The 16706-nt window shown below is 46.8% G+C and overlaps 1 protein-coding gene across 1 annotated transcript in view; it reads right to left on the bottom strand.

The window, feature by feature from the left end:
* PITPNC1 (phosphatidylinositol transfer protein, cytoplasmic 1) overlaps positions 1–16706 on the bottom strand; it is a 253142-nt gene that overhangs the window by 58787 nt on the left and 177649 nt on the right. The window contains exon 6 of the mRNA XM_011954034.1: positions 10575–10670. Within this exon, the coding sequence (XP_011809424.1) occupies positions 10575–10670 (96 nt within the window). The remainder of the gene's footprint in view (positions 1–10574; positions 10671–16706) is intronic.

Below are 16706 nucleotides of genomic sequence, written 5' to 3'. Positions count from 1 at the left end.
TTTTCAGCCATTCACTACACTGCCTATTCCATCTCACACATCTTCAGACTTGAGTTTGCTCCCATCCAAGTGTGAGTCAGGGGCAATTTAATGTAGCCACAGGGTATGGGCAATTTTGTTATATCTAGGAAAATTTCAACCCATATGTCCATTGATTCAACAGTTTCGCTTTTAGATTTATTCTACAGAGACGTTAGAACAACTCCCAGAAGATATCTATGGATGTTTCTTGCAGTATCATAATAAGAATGGAAACACTCTAAATGTCCATCAAATGGAGAATGATGTACACATGGCACCACCGTACACTGGCTTATTATTATTATTATTACTATTATTATTATTTTGAGGTAGGGTCTTGCTCTGCTGCCCAGGATCTCGGCTCACTGCAGCAGCCTCTGACTCCCGGGCTCAAGTGATCCTCCTCCCTCAGCCTCCAGAGCAGCTGGGACTCCAGGCATGTGCCATCATGACCAGCTAATTTTTATATTTTTGTAGAGATGGGGTTTTGCCATGTTGCCTAGGCTGGTCTCGAACTTCTGAGCTCAAGCGATCTGCCCACCTTGGCCTCCCAAAGTGCTAGGATTACAGGCATGAGTCACTGAACCTGGCCTTCATTGGCATATTATCCGGCCACCTAAAACTCACTAGACGGGCGTGTGCTGCACAGACAAATGGCAAGCTTATGTGATTAGTGAAATAATGCATGTTGCAAGGTGGTGTGAATAGCGTGAGTTTCATTTTATAAAATAATACTATTTATGCATTATGTTTAACTTTAACAACAGTCATGTCTCTGATGAGGGATCATAGGAGATTTGCTCTGTTTTGTGTTTGCATCACGTTGGAATTTTTTTTTTACAAGGATCATTTATTAATTTATGAACAAAAAATAAACATAAATCCATTTTGTTTTTAAGGCCCAGTTCAGATTCCACCTCTCCTATAAAGTCTTCCCTGACCAGTCCTGGGACTCTTCTGGGGATGACTGTGTGTATGAGTTTGAGGAAAGTAGATCACACGTGGCTGTGTGAATGTATTTCTCTTGCTGCCTCATTCTGCACTATCACTTAGCATTTGTGTCATTATACCATATCCTCCCAACCAGATCATGAGTTTCGTTTTTTTAAGACAGGGTCTGGCTCTGTCACCCGGGCTGGACTGCAATGGTGTGATCTCAGCTCACTGCAACCTTCGCCTCCCTGGTTCAAACGATTCTCCCGCCTCAGCCTCCGAGTAGCTGGGATTACAGGTATATGCCACCACACCAGGCTAATTTTTTGTATTTTAGTAGAGATGGGTTTTCACCATTTTGTCTTGGCTGCTCTTGAACTCCTGAGTTCAGGCAATGTGCCTGCCTTGGCCTCCCAAAGTGCTAGGATTACAGGTGTGAGCCACCGTGCCCAGCCTCTTTTTTTTTTTTTAACAGAGTCTCACTCTGTCACCCAGGCTGGAGTACAGTGGCACCATCTTTGGTTCACTGCAAGCTTCGCCTCCTGGGTTCAAGTGATTCTCCTGCCTCAGCCTCCTGAGTAGCTGGGATTACAGGCGCCTGCCACTATACGTGGTTAATTTTTGTATCTTTATCCTGTTCATTTTTGTTTTTTTAGTTGAGATGGAGTTTCACCACGTTGGCCAGGTTGGTCTCGAACTCCTGATCTCAAGTGATCTGCCTGCCTCGGCCTCCCAAAGTGCTGGGATTACAGGTGTGAGCCACTGCGCCTGGCCTTCTCTCTCAATTTCAAACAGCACTGGCATCATCCAGATCCTGGAAAGGGAGAGGGCTCAGGGCCCGCGATGCGGCAGCTGCTGGGGACCCTTCTCTTGCACCTTCTTTGCAGGCTTCCTCCCTCACCCTCCAGTTTTTTTTTTTTTTTTTTTTTTTTTTGAGACGGAGTCTTGCTCTGTCGCAGGAGCTGGAGTGCAGTGGCCGCATCTCAGCTCACTGCAAGCTCCGCCTCCCGGGTTTACGCCATTCTCCTGCCTCAGCCTCCGGAGTAGCTGGGACTACAGGAGCCCGCCACCTCGCCCGGCTAGTTTTTTTTGTATTTTTAGTAGGGACGGGGTTTCACCGTGTTAGCCAGGATGATCTCGATCTCCTGACCTCGTGATCCGCCCGTCTCCGCCTCCCAAAGTGCTGGGATTACAGGCTTGAGCCACCGCGCCTGGCCGTACCCTCCAGTTTTAGAGGCTCCCACCAGGGACTCCTTTGGCAGCAGGGACTTCTCCCCATCCCAGTGATGTCATCAGTCCTCTTATTTTCCAAGAAGCATGCGGGCCGCAGTAAGTTGGAACCCACAGCAAAACAGCTGCATTACTCTCAGAAAGAAACAGATGGACTTGAGGGAAAGGGGAAAAAAATGATAATAACAGCACAACACAGTGAACTTAACAATGTACCCCGGCAAGAGGCAGCTGTGTTGAATCTGGCCATTAGAGGTAACGGAAAATCTTTACCACCCTCAAAGGCCAAGATGTAGACCAGAATGAAAATATTTTTAATTTGAGGGAGCCGAGTGATTTGGATGAAGCTCTTGTACTGAAGGGTACAGCTAAATATGACAATATTTACTTAGTTGGTCTCTCTGTTCCCTTTCTGAGGGCCGGTCCTTAGCAAACAACATTTAATCTCTCACCCTTGACAGTTATTGGAAAAGCTAGATGTATCTCTTTTTGTTCCGTTCTCTCTCCCTTAAGAGAGAATTCAACAGATATTTAGATCTGTGGGGAACCAATGAACTAGCTGCCAAGGAGTTCTTGGTCCAGGAAGGCTATGATCCAGGGACCTGGAGACTTAGTCACTCAAGGGGAAAGTTCAAAATCGAATTCTGTCTGAAAAACATTCAATTATGCCACATCAGGGGCCCATGCTTCTAGGACAACCTCATGTTCTTCTTTCTCCTTTGTTGCTACCTGAGTTCAAAAAATTGCAAATTTCCCCATTAAGTTACTATGCTGTATTTATCACTAGTAAGATGGCCTTTATATCCTCCAAAATACAGGGGATGAGAAATTGCTTCATCTGTAACAAGAAAATCAATTCAAAAGGCAGTAGAAGACAGAAACTTTGAGGGCTTATACAATCTTGTTTTTGTACCCTCAATGCCTAGTATGTAGCTGGCACACAGTAGGTGCTTAGTAAATGCTAACTAAAGGAATTCATTAATGAGTCTTGATACCAGTAGGTTTTACTGTTTCCTTTCCTTGGATTGGTCTATGTTGTCAGGGTTTATTGATCTTGGCATACTTGACATTTTGGAACTGGATAATTCTCTGTTGTGGTGCACTTTGGATTCTTTTCTTTTTTCTTCTCTTTTTCTTTCCTTTTCTTTTGTTTATTTTATTTTTTTTTTTTAGACGGAGTTTCGCTCTTGTTGCCCAGGCTGGAGTGCAATGGTGCAATCTCAGCTCACTGCAACCTCTGCCTCCCAGGTTCAAGCAATTCTCCTGCTTCAGCCTCCCCAGTAGCTGGAATTACACGAATGTGCCACCACGCCCAGCTAATTTTGTATTTTTTGTAGAGACGGGGTTTCTCCGTGTTGGTCAGGCTGGTCTTGAACTCCCGACCTCAGGTGATCTACCTGCCTCGGCCTCCCAAAGTGCCAGGATTACAGGCATGAGCCACTGCGCCCGGCTCTTCTTTCTTTTTTTTTTTATTTTTTTAGGGACAGAGTCTCGCTCTGTTTCCCAGGCTGGAGTGCAGTGGCATGATTATGGCTCACTGTAGCCGCAAACGTCTGGGCTCAAGTGATCCTCTCATCTCAGCTTCCTGAGTAGCTAGGACTATAGGCACATGCTACCATGCCCAGCGAATTTATTTTTATTTTTATTTTTTTTGTAGAATAGGGTCTTGCTGTGTGGCCCAGGTTGGTCTTGAAACCCTGGCCTCAAGTGATCCTCCTGCCTCAGCCTCCCACAAAGTGCTGGGATTACAGGTGTGAGCCATTGCACCTGGCCCATTTTGGATGTTCAGCAGCCTCCCTCCCTGACCTCTACCCGCTAGATTCATGACATGCCCTATCCAGTTTCGACAATCAAAAATGTCTCCAGATATTGCCAGATGCCCCTGGGGGACAAATTGGCCCGTAGTTGAGAACCTCAGGGCTAGAGACTCCTTTGCTTTTCATTACATAAATCAACGAAGATTTAAAAAAGGAAGCACACACACACAAAACCGTCTACTTCTACTTCCTCGACTAGGAAAGACATTCCTTTTCCTTTCTCTTCTTTTGCCCTGGAGGTATGTCTGAAGATTGAGAAGCTGCACACACCCTACACATTTGTGTCTAGGGGAGATTGCTGCAGGTGGCAGCCCCCAGGAGGCCAACATAGATGCCATTTTCTTTGATCACTCCCCATCTCATGACGGAAGCCAGACCTCATGAACGACCGCAGTGAATGGAGGAGAAAGAGTACTGGACTTGAACTTGACTGCGGGCCAACATCAAAGGCCTCTGGGTTAGATCTCTCCCAGCATGGCTTTCAGAGATTCTCCAGCCTGGACTAGTCCTGCAGGCTAGAAGTTGAGGTTTGTCCCTGCACCCCAAAACTGCCAACTCAGCCTTGCGGTATGGCTGCACTGCCTGTGGCCTCTGCAGGCACGCTCTGACTTATCGTGCAGAATTCCTCATTCCTCCGCTGGGATCTTCACCTTGAAATCTTGGCAGAACATCAAGGAGCTGGGATGAAAATCTTGGCAGTAGCAAGATGCTATGTATCAGCCGCATAACCAGTCCAACCTGCTCAGCTTTTGGCTTCACCCCTTTTCCTGCTTTGGTGTTGATGATGGTCATTTTCCACGTGACATGGTGCAAACAGCTTTATGATGCTTCTGGGCAGACAGGGCCTCAGTGATCTCTGTGACTAATGGAGGGGCTCTCTCTGCCTGAAAAAAATCACACTAATTCCCCCCTCCCCCACAATACAGCACTGCCCTGCAGAGTCCATTAATGACAATGAGAACAAACTTGAAGCTAAGAGTTCTTTGAGAACTGAAGATCCGGCCTTAATAGGAAACAGCAGCACCGCAAACATGAGAATAAGGAAAGCACTGAGCTGGGCTATCAGCTGATCCTGAATCCCCAAAGCATGCTTCTGAATCCCTGGCTAGTGGCGATGGCACGAGGGCCATCGGGCAGAGGGCACCCACTGGAAAATTCCAAGCTCTGGTCACCTTCATGAGAGAGGCAGTCTTGATTGTGTGGCTCGAAGTTTTCCAGGGAGAAATGGAAAAAGAAAGGAAAGTGTTTTCATCCCCTCCTTTGGCCTGGATGGCCGTGTGTGTGTGACAGTAGCTGGGTGGAGAGGAGCAACCCAGATAACCCTGGTCTGGATTCATCAGCATCAAAAAAATCCAGGCACAGATTCAGCCCGTCGGCATCCGGCTTCCTCACATAAAGAACGTTTCTATTTAGGACGCTGACATCGTCAACTTACAAAGATGGATGGGAAGAAAAGGCCCATGAAGCTGGATGCCTCCGATTAAAAAAAAAAAAGGAACTCTGATTCACAACTGCTTGCTTAATGGCAACGAATTCATTTTCTTTGATAGCGCTTGCTCTGAAATTGTCACTGCTGGAAGAAAAAAAGCAAAGTCCCTTGCCTTCACTCACTCATTCAGCAACCATTGAGTGAGTGCCTGCTAAGCGCTGGTGCTGTAGCAGCGGCTGGGGAACAGCTAGCTCTTGTCTTTGCAGAGCTCATGCCATAGCGATGAGCTAGCACAATCTAGCATGATCTAGAAGCTATGGACCAGAACTTCGCTGTGTCCAGACCAGCAGTGGTGGGGGAGCGGCATGCCCAGGAAAACTCAGAAAGGGGGAGTCCTGTGTGAGCTGAACTCTAAAGGAGGGCCAGTCAGGGGTTTTAAGTACAGAACAAGGTCAGATTTCATTTTAGAAGGAAACTCCTGTGGTGGGGTGGAGGGTGTTAATTATTTACAGTGTGCCAGTTAGACATTTATGTGTGTTTGGAAATGGCTTGCCTTCTGAATCTGTTGTTTCTCTTACTCCCAGTCCCTGGCATGTTTACCGTAGACACAACCACCAAAACAGCCCAGGAAACTCACCCCTCTTCCTTTGGGTGGGTTCAGACTGCAGTCTGTATTCTGGCCTGTTGAAGATGGTGGGGCTGGGGTCACAAGGGAGTCACCCCTGGGGGAATGCTTTTTCTAAGATTTTATTGCAGGCTCCCAATGGTACCTGTAGCCGTTTGTGATCCGGCTGCCAGGTCCATGGAGGAGGAATTCCACCTGTTACAGAGGTCAGCAGATCCCCTGGGAGGTCACAGAATGGATGATGAGTGTGCAGGGCTCAGCCCTATGGGCCCCCTTCTCCCGCGTCCATTCAGTAACCCTAAGACTCTAGGACAGGCCAGGGGTGGCCTTGAGCATCAAAGCTGAATCCAGAGTTCTATCCATCTTCAATCACCTCTTCCTGTAGAACAAGGTTTCCCAGCCTTGGCACTATGGACATTTGGAACCAGATAATTCTTTTTTTTTTTTTTTTTTGAGACGGGGTCTCGTACTGTCGCCTGGGCTGAAGTGCAGTGGTGCAATCTTGGCCTCCCAGGTTCAAGTGATTCTCCTGCCTCAGCCTCCAGAGTAGCTGGGATTACAGGCGCCTACCACCATGCCCAGCTAAGTTTTTGTATTTTTAGTAGAAACGAGGTTTCACCATGTTGGCCAGACTGGTCTTGAACTCCTGACTTTGTGATTCGCCTGCCTCAGCCTCCCAAAGTGCTGAGATTACAGGCGTGAGCCACCGCATCCGGATGGAGTCAGACAATTTTCTGTTGTGAAGGGCTGTCCTGTCTGTGCTGTAGAGGATTTTAGCAGCATCCCTGGCCTCTACACTCTAGATACCAGTAGCCCTCCTATGTTTTGACAACTGGGAATGTCTACAGGCATTGCCAAGTATCCTCGTGAGGCAATAATTGCCCCCAGTGGAGAACTGTTCTAGCGGACAGTTTTCCATTCTCTTCCTACTCGATCTCTTGGCAGCATTCAGCACCTGTGGTCACTCTCTTCCTCTTGAAACTTACATTCCTTGGTGCATTTCCCTTGTTTTCGTCCTAACTTTCTGACTAATTCTTTTAGATTCCTGATTCTTTTAGATTCGACCTGATCGCCAGCTGCTGCCATCCTTGAAGGCTTGGACTTGAACCCCTTTCCCATTTATACTTCATGCTTTCTTCCTCTCATCCATCCCCAGGATTTTTAAATCTCCTGTTCGCCAAATACTCTCGAGTTTGTCTTCAGCCCAGATCTCTCGCCTAAGCTCCAGACTCATTTCTGTTTGTGTTAGCTGCCTCACTGACATCACAAAATCCATGCATCTTTCTCCAAGGTACACCTCTCTTCTCATCTTCCCATTTCAGTAAGCAGCACCCCCATCTATCAGTCGCTCAAGCCAGAATCCTTAAGGCCATCCCAACTCCTCCTTCAACCTCATCCCCACATCCAATCCATAAGCAATCCCTGTCAATTCATCCTCATCTTCAAAACATACATCAAAACCATCTGCTCCTCTCCATCTCTGCCACCAGCCCTCTAACGCAAGTCACGATAGCACCTAAGTAACTGATAACATAAATAATGATAGTGACCTTGATGGTCTCCTGACTCTGCTCTTCTCCAGTCCATTCTCCATCCAGAACAATCTTTTAAAAGTATAATTTAGATCCTATGACTCCTCAACTTTATTTATTTATTTATTTATTTTTTTGAGACCGAGTCTCTATTGCCCAGGCTGGATTGCAGTGGTGTGATCTCGGCTCACTGTAACCTCTGCCTCCTGGGTTCAACCTCAGCTTCCCGAGTAGCTGGGACTTCAAGCGATTCTCCTGCCTCAGTCTTCCGAGTAGCTGGGACTACAGGCGCATGCCACCAAGCCCGGGCAATTTTTGTATTTTTAGTAGAGTTGGGGTTTCATTCTGTTGGTCAGGCTGGTCTCAAACTCCTGACCTCAGGTGATCTGCCTGTCTTGGCCTCCCAAAATGCTGGGATTACAGGCGTGAGGCACTGCGCCTGGCCTGAACTGTCATTTTTTTCATAGCGTATCTCCTGATCCTATCCTCTTAAATGCAGTTTCCTCATCAGTCTCTCTCTGTACCTGCCTTCCTGCACTTGTGACTCTGAACTCCATATGTATGTGTGTGACTATTTCTCTACTGTTCGCCAAATACTCTCTGCGTGGTATTTGTTAGATTGGAAGTATCCTGAGGGGAGGGACCCTAAGTATCTCTGTGGCTCATTGCTGCTGCGTCCTTTTTTTTTTTTTTTTTTTGAGATAGTTTCTTGCTCTGTTGCGATCTCAGCTCGTCAAAGCCCCCGCTTCCTGGGTTCAAGCGATTCTCGTGCGTCAGCCTCCCGAGTAGCTGACCACCCTGCCAGCTAATTTTTGTATTTTTAGTAGAGTTTTTGCCATGTTGATCAGGCTGGTCTCGAACTCCTAAACTCAAGTGATCCGCCTGCCTCGGCCTCCCAAAGTGCTGGGATTACAGGTATTAGCCACCATGCCCAGACATCCCCGTCTTAACATTGTACGTGACACTCAGTGAGGGCTCCATAAATATTTATTGGATGAATAATTACTGGACTCTTTACCACTCATCTCGGCCAAACTGCATCCAGGGAAGGATACTTTAGGACCCAGGGAAAGAGGCATGGACGTGCCCATGAGCGACTCTGTGAAGCATGGAGGAAAAGCTCCTCGAATGTCTACGTGAATGAAAGGAAGCTTCTAGTGGAGGTTCTTTGGGGGCCCAGAGCACAGGGAAATGAGTCAGGCACGTTGACTAGAAATGAGACTTGATTTCTTCATTAATATTCTATATTTGTATCAAGACTTCCTACTGAATCAGGAGGGAACTCCCTGAAGTCCAGGCAGAGCCACGCCAAAGCACACTGGGAGGAAAAGCTGAAATTAGTTCAGAGTTTTCTGGCAACCCTGCTTTCCTGGAAGGCCCAGAGCTCCCAAAGAGGCCGGGAGGTCCAGGTGGGACAGCAGCCCAGGGGGGCCCGAGGCGTCACAGGAGTGCTTTGCACAATGCTCTGGACATCATCAGACCCCATTAAGCACTGGCGGACTTGACATGAAACTACAGGATTTCCATGGAGCGAGACAAGGGGAAGGTCAATGGTGCCCTATTTATTTCCCTCTTCGGCGGTTCCACAGTTACTCAGAAAGCATTTAACTTTATCTTAAAATGCATAGGTGTGGTTGGCCGCAGAGCACAATGAAAGTTGATGATCTTAAAATGTTCACCCTTTGGGTGGAGATGAGCAACACAGAGTGATCCACATCAGCCTCTCCCCGTCCCTTTCAGGGACAGCAGCTGAAGATACGTGCCTGCAATTAAGCAGCCAAGCATTTGCTAAGATCAGGTAAGACTTTTATACCGAAACGAATCCCAACACGTGGAGGCAAAAGAAATCCGAACCACCATGTTGGGAGCCTGGTTTATTTGTGTAACGACAGAATTCATTTTGAAGAAGTTTATTTATTGTGTCTCCCATCAGCCTTAATGGCTCTGGGAGAAGAGTTTCAAGATCCACGTGTTACGTTTCGAGGACGAGTCTGGGGCCCTGATTCCAAACATATTGGGATTGGTGACATGTCGCTAACCAACAAAAATAGCCCTGCATCTGCTGTCACTGCAGGGCTAGGATGTTATATACAAGTGGGTCACCCAAGTTCCATCAGCAGCCATTAATAAAATACTAATGGGATATAAATGGTGACTCGCACAAACCGTATAGCAGGAAGGTAGAACTAAGGCAAAGGATGGATCCTGGTATGTTGAAAACCAGAGAGAAAGAAGTTCTCTGAAATTTATTCTCAGCCAAGAACAAAGGAGATGTCCTCATTAAGGTGCTTGCTGTTTTGAGAGAAAGGAGCTCTGCTGGAATGAGCTATCAAAGTTTTCAAGGATTGATTCAGATACAGATAAAACACAGGTGGCTCATGCCTATAATCCCAGCGCTTCGGGAGGCCGGGGTGGGTGGATCATTTGAGGTCAGAAGTTGGAGACCAACCTGGCCAACAGGGTGAAATCCCATCTCTACTAAAAATACAAAAATTAGCCAGGTATGCTGGTGGGCGCCTGTAATCCCAGATACTCAGGAGGCTGAGGCAGAAGAATGGCTTGAACCTGGGAGGCAGACATCACAGTGAGATCACACCACCGCACTCCAGCCTGGGCCAGACTCCATCTCAAAAAAAAAAAAAAAAGCATGAGATTGGGGAGACTGCCTGTTGTGTTTCAGGGAGGCCAGTGTGTTGGACGGCCCAGCCCTATGGATACTGACGTTGCCAAAAAATGATGGCAGAGTTGGGAGACAGGAAAACTAAGTGGAAATTGAGTAACGGCCAGGGCCAATGATGGTCCCTGAAGAGTTAGGGACTTAATTTTGAGACTCGCAAAAAGAACCAGAAAGACATGAAAGCAAATTGAATCCACACAACAAGAGATGGCATCCTCCCAAGTTAGGAGGCACTTAAGAAATAGTTGTGGAACGAATGAATGAATGAATGAATGAATCTCTTCCACATCTCATTCCAAATGTCGCTTACCTCAGATTCTTTGTAGTAGCGCTCTGGAATTTCATCGCAGGCAATATCAATAAAGCAAACTTCTCTCTCCAGGTCTTTGGCTTCATTGTCGAAAATCTGAAAAAGCAGAGCAACATATCAAAGGTTAGTGATAGCAGGTGTTACCCTCCAAAGTGCCTGAGGCAGAGTAACCCCCACACAGAGCATCTTCACACGTCCCGGTGCCCCCGGCTAGTGCTTTCACCAGCCTCAGAATGCACAAGAATCATAGAAAGCTTTGATTCATGGCTTCGGTTTTGTCACATCAGAGGCAGGTGTAGCATCAATCACTGCTTGGTGAGAGGCAGAAGAAAAACTGGGCTGTTTTTGGAAGTTCAAGAGTGAGGAAATTGATCTCTTCCAAAAAATATCTCTTCCCAAACTGAAGTGTGCTGATTTTTGGCAGTTCACCTGAACAGGAGGAGTAAAGAGGTTGGAAAGGGTCTGGCTAAATTTGAGTCAAAAAGCAGGGATATAGGCCAAGAGTTAGAAAGAGTATATTTTTTAAAATTAAAATTATATATATATGTTAAAAATATATATTATATATTTTATATATATTTAGTTTCACAAATAATACATGCTCATTGCAGAAAATATAGATAAGCAAAAATAAGAAAATAAACGACAATCTCATTACCCAAGGGAAACACACCTGTTTTTCTTGATCATTTAAGAGCACAATTTCCGTTGCACACATAAAGGTAACAATGTAAAGCTTGGCAAGACACTGAAATAGTTTCCTGCCAATCTGATCTAGGTCCCACTGGCCCAGAATGCATAGCACTTGCAAAATAATAATAATAATAATAATAATTAATAATAACAACAACAACACAGCCACAATATATAGATATAAGTGTCGGCCTGGGCACGGTGGTTCACGCCTGTAATCCCAGCGCTTTGGGAGGCCGAGGCGGGTGGATCACTTGAGGTCAGGAGTTTGAGACCAGCTTGGCCAACATGGTGAAACCCTGTCTCTACCAAAAATACAAAAATTAGCCGGGCATGGTGGTGCACGCCTGTAATCCCAGCTACTTGGGAGGCTGAGTCAGGAAAATCACTTGAACCCGGGAGGCAGAGGTTGCAGTGAGCTGAGATTGCGTCATTGCACTCCAGCCTGGGCGACAGAGTGAGACTGTCTCAAAAAAAAAAAAAAAAAATTAAGTTATTCTAGTTCTTCTCATTGTATCTTTCTGGTCTAAAGGGATCATCATCCTTCTGCAGGATGACAAACAGCTTTCTTTTTTTGAGACAAGAGTCTCAAGGCTGGAGTGCAGTGGTGGGATCTTGGCGCACTGCAACCTCCACCTCCTGGGTTCAAGCGATTCTTCTGACCCAGCCTCCTGAGTAGCTGGGACTACAGGTGCCCATCACCAAGCCTGGTCAATTTTTGTATTTTTAGTAGAGATGAGGTTTCACCATCTTGGCCAGGTTAGTCTCGAACTCCTGACCTTATCCATCCACCTCGGCCTCCCAAAGTGCTGGGATTACAGGCGTGAGCCACCATGCCCAGCCAATAGATTTAAGTACGGACAACCGCTTCATTCTTAGAGGAAGTCTTAACTGTAACCGCATCTCACTGTTTAGCTCATTCCTGGAGGGAATCTCCAGTTAACACTGATTCCATCTGACTCTTCGGGAGAGAATGCAGTATTTTGGAAGAACAGGGTGGTTGATACCCAAGAACACTGTCCTAACCCGAACTCGGTGCCTATTAATAACACAGTCTCCCACAAGAGGGCATCTGAAGGGGTCTGTATAGGCTCAACTCGTCTTGGTTGGATTCTCAAGTTCCTTGAAATGATTAGTCCTTTCTAAATGCTTTCCGGATAATATTTGTGTTGAAATTATCCTCCAAGTCTGCTGGTGGTTCTTCTCTTCTTGCCTATTCTCTTCTAAATATTTGGAGACTGGACTCTTCAGATTTGTCCAAGGAGATTAACTCCCCAGTCTGACCCGAGGTGGCCACTGACTTCTCCTTCAAGTCAGAGAAAGACTGGTTCTTGGGTCAACTCTGATTCTTTCCACTGCTACTTGAAGTCAAGTGCCTCAGGACACTCCTAAAGCATTTGGGAGGGACAAGTGGACTGCCTCGAAATGAAACAGACAGTGGAGAAACAAGTTCAAGTTCAAGTGGAGAAATAAGTTGTGAAATAAAATACTGGGTCTCACACTGTTTGCAAGAGCCAGTCCCCCCTGCTCCTTCTTTCTTTTTGCAAATCTCTTTTAAGTGTGAGCTAAGAGAAGAGAGACAAGTGCCTCATTAAGAAGACACACAGAGGCCGGGCACGGTGGCTCACACCTGTAAGCCCAGCACTTCAGGAGGCTGAAGCGGTGGGGGGAGGGGGATCACTTGAGGTTGGGAGTTCAAGACCAGCCTGGCCAACATGATGAGATGGTGAAACCCCATCCCTACTAAAAATAGAAAAATTAGCCGGGCGTACTGTCATGCACCTGTAATCCCAGCTACCTGGGAGCCTGAGGCAGAAGAATCCCTTGAACCTGGGAGGTGGACATTGCAGTGAGTGGAGATTGTGCCACTGCACTCCAGCCTGGTCGACAGAGTGAGACTCTGTCTCAAAAACAACAACAACAAAAACCACACACACACACACACAGAATACCCCAGAGGGAAATGAGCTTCCAGAGAGTAAATTACAAAAGTAGTTAAAAAGGTTTGACATTTATTGGTAGTAAAATCTATAGGACTCAAAGAAAGGGAACTAAGCAGGGATGAAGGGGGGCATGACAGGTTGTGTAGCTTTGCCTGATTTAATTCAAACATTTTATTGATCCCCCATTGCAGTTTCACAGTATTGCCTTAGTTCCAAAGTTGCCCTTATGCCTCTGCTCTGAGATCATGGACTGGACCCTGTAAGCATTTCTCCTTTACAGTGAGCCTCATCAGTAGGGGGCCCTGGAGGGCAACTCCAAGAGGAAGGGGATTTCTCCTTCAGATTTAGATGTTGCTGGGCTGCAGAGTCTGTCTGTGGGGACTTTCGGTCAGGCTCTGCCCCAGCCGCATGCTTAGAGTGCACGGTTGCTCAGTGACCTTGCAGCCCTAGCCTGGGCCCAGTAACCACTTCACGGTGGCCCTCCTGCTGCAGGCACTGCATGCTGCAGGCCTTGCACTGGCAGCGTGCCTGACTCTCTCTTCACACACACCTGTCTAGCAACCTCCTCAGGCCTGCACCCCAGAGGGCGCTCTGCTCCTCAACCACTGTGAACCAGCCCTGGCTCAGGTCAACCTCGTGAACTTCTTCCACCATCCTGTGGGCTACAACCACACCTTCTCCAACGAAATCTGAATTCCAGCCATGCAGAGGGGCCCCTTCCAACTTTGTCCTTCCTGGGTATTCTCTCTTAGCCTTAGGGTACCTTACTTTGGAGCTCCCTTTACATCCTTATAGTTGCTCCTATCAGAGATCAATAATTCCTTCTATTACATTTCTCCTATTCAAATTACTATGTGGTTTCTGTCTCCTGATTGGGCCCTGACTGATATACCCTTGCATGCAAAGTGCTGCCCTGGGCTTGAGGGACTACAAAGATAGCCCTTGAGAGGTTATCATCTAGTAGGAGAGACAAACTGGGGAGCTATTATCAAAAATACAAGGCAGAATAGAGTATGTGCTGCAAAAGAAAGAAAATAATAGGCTGTCAGCTGGGTGCAGTGGCTCACACCTGTAATCCCAGCACTTAGGGAGGCCAAGGCAGGTAGATTGCTTGAGGTCAGGAGTTTGAGACCAGCCTGGTCAACATGGTGAAACACCAGCCGGGCGTGGTGGCACATGCCTGTGAACCCCGCTACTCAGGAGGCTGAGGCATGAGAATCGCCTGAACTCGGGAGGCAGAGGTTGCAGTGGGCCGAGATTGTGCCACTGCACTCCAGCCTAGGCAACACAGTGAGACTCCATCTCACTGTGGAGTGTCACCACACTAATTTTTGTATTTTTAGTAGAGATGGGGTTTTACCATGTTGGCCAGGCTGGTCTAGAACTCTTGACCTCAGGTAATCCACCCACCTCGGCCTCCCAAAGTGCTGGGATTACAGGCGAGTTTCAATTTCTAATAAATAATGAATCTCCCAGTGATTAGAGATTAAGAGATGCTCACAGGCGCTCAGTAATTGCCTGGTGAACTAATGGAAGACATTAGCTTCTACCTTCCAAAGAGGACTCTATGGCAGGAATATTGCTTACTCATTGATCTTAGTTTTTTTTTCCTACGAGTCTGAGATCCTATTTCCTTGGCTGTAAGCACCCTAATTTCCCACAATTGCCGCCACAGGGCTCAGTGCAGGGTGACAACCTACTATGGGCTGATGGGTCCTACATTGGCAATCAGGAGAGCTGAGTTTAAATTCAGTTATCTGGTCAGGCATGGGGGGCTCACACCTGTAATCCCAGTACTTTGAGAGGCCAGGTGGGCAGATCACCTGAGGTCAGGAGTTCATGACCAGCCTGGCCAACATGGTGAAACTCCATCTCTATGAAAAATGGGTTTCAGGGATTCTGGGAGATATCCTGGAATTTGGGAAGGTGTATTTTTCTGGAAAGAGAGTTCGACCACTTTCATCTGATCATCAAAGAGATCTGTGGCCCTGAGGAGATTGAGATCAAGTGACCCAGGTGACCATTAACATTCCTTCCAGTTAAAAAGCCTGTGGTGTTAAGAGTGGCCTCTGCATCCTATTAGTCTCCTCCATCTTGCTCCTTGGCTTGTTCCTTCTCTGTCCTATCATCCCATAGTCAGCCAACTTGGGTGGTACACAGAGGGGCTGCCACGGAGCAGTGGGAAGTGGCAACAGTCCTGATGTGGTGTCATCAGAGAGCATGGACAAGGTAAAACGGTCTCATCTTCACATTCAGTTCAGGGCAGGAGCCAGAATTAAGCCAACACCGTTAAAAACAAGCAGAGACTTCACTGGGCCCCAAAGGAAAAGACTCAGTCACAGCAATGATTCATTTGGGCTCCCCGATGGTGGCAGGTGCAGCTGCCAGAGCTCTGGTCCAACTCCCGGCTCTTGGAGGTGGAGGAAGAGATCTGCTGAGGTTGCGTTAGGATGCGAATGCCTTTTGTTGTTGCACCAAGCCAAAACTTTACAGGGGTGTACCTGACACTGGAGTGCTGTGACCTTCATGGTCTCGTTTGTCCTTGGGCTGAACTTGTCTCCTGAGATGGGACCTGGGTGTGGGAGGTCACGGAGGCACTTTTCCTATATCACCTATAGTAATGTTCCCCTCTTTGGCTATTTATCAGAGACAGGGAGAAGGAAAAGTGTTTATCCTCTTTCCCTTCTACTGTCTACCCACAAATCATCTGCAGTGGATTTGGATGTCAATCTGGTTGACTGCCCTGGCCACCCCCCCCATACACACACTAGAGACTGAATGCTCAGTAGGAAACATTCCTTTAAATATGAACCTAGAAATGCTACATGGGGAAGGCAAATCTGGATAATTACCATCTTATAGATTCCAAAATTAAAAGGGAGTAATTTTCTCTGTTTTGTAAAGTATTAAGAATAATAAGTATCAAGTGTCTTACACATCTTCATATACTTTGACCTAGTAAGCTTACGTTTTGAGAATTTATCTTAAGAAAAGAATGTTGGTGGCCAGGCATGGGCTCACGCCTGTAATCCCAGCACTTTTGGGAGGCCAAGGCAGGTGGATCAGTTGAGGTCAGAAGTTTTAAGACCAGCCTGGGCAACATGGCAAAACCCAGTCTCTACTAAAAAATACAAAAATTAGCTGAGCATATTGATGGACGCCTGTAGTCCAGCTACTCAAGAGCTGACGCAAAAGAATCACTTAAACCCAGGCAGAGGTTGCAGTGAGCCAAGATGGCATGAGAGTGAGACTCTGCATAAAATAATAATAATAAAAACCAGAAAGAAAGAAAAGAATCTTGGCAAGGCACAGTGGCCCACACCTGCAATCTCAGAACTTTGTGAAGCTAAGGTGGGAGGATGACTTGAGCCCAGGAGTTTGAGACCAGCCTAGACAACATAGTGATACCTTGTCTCTACAAATAATTTAAACATTAGCTGGGTGTGGTGGCGTGGATCTGTGGTCTCAGCTACTCAGGAGGCTGAGGTGGGAGGAT

The sequence above is a fragment of the Colobus angolensis genome, unplaced genomic scaffold (assembly GCF_000951035.1).
Source record: "Colobus angolensis palliatus isolate OR3802 unplaced genomic scaffold, Cang.pa_1.0 Scaffold1, whole genome shotgun sequence".
NCBI classification, from domain to species: Eukaryota; Metazoa; Chordata; class Mammalia; order Primates; family Cercopithecidae; genus Colobus; species Colobus angolensis.
Note: the sequence above shows the minus strand (reverse complement) of the source record. Positions and strands in the feature narration are given on the sequence as shown.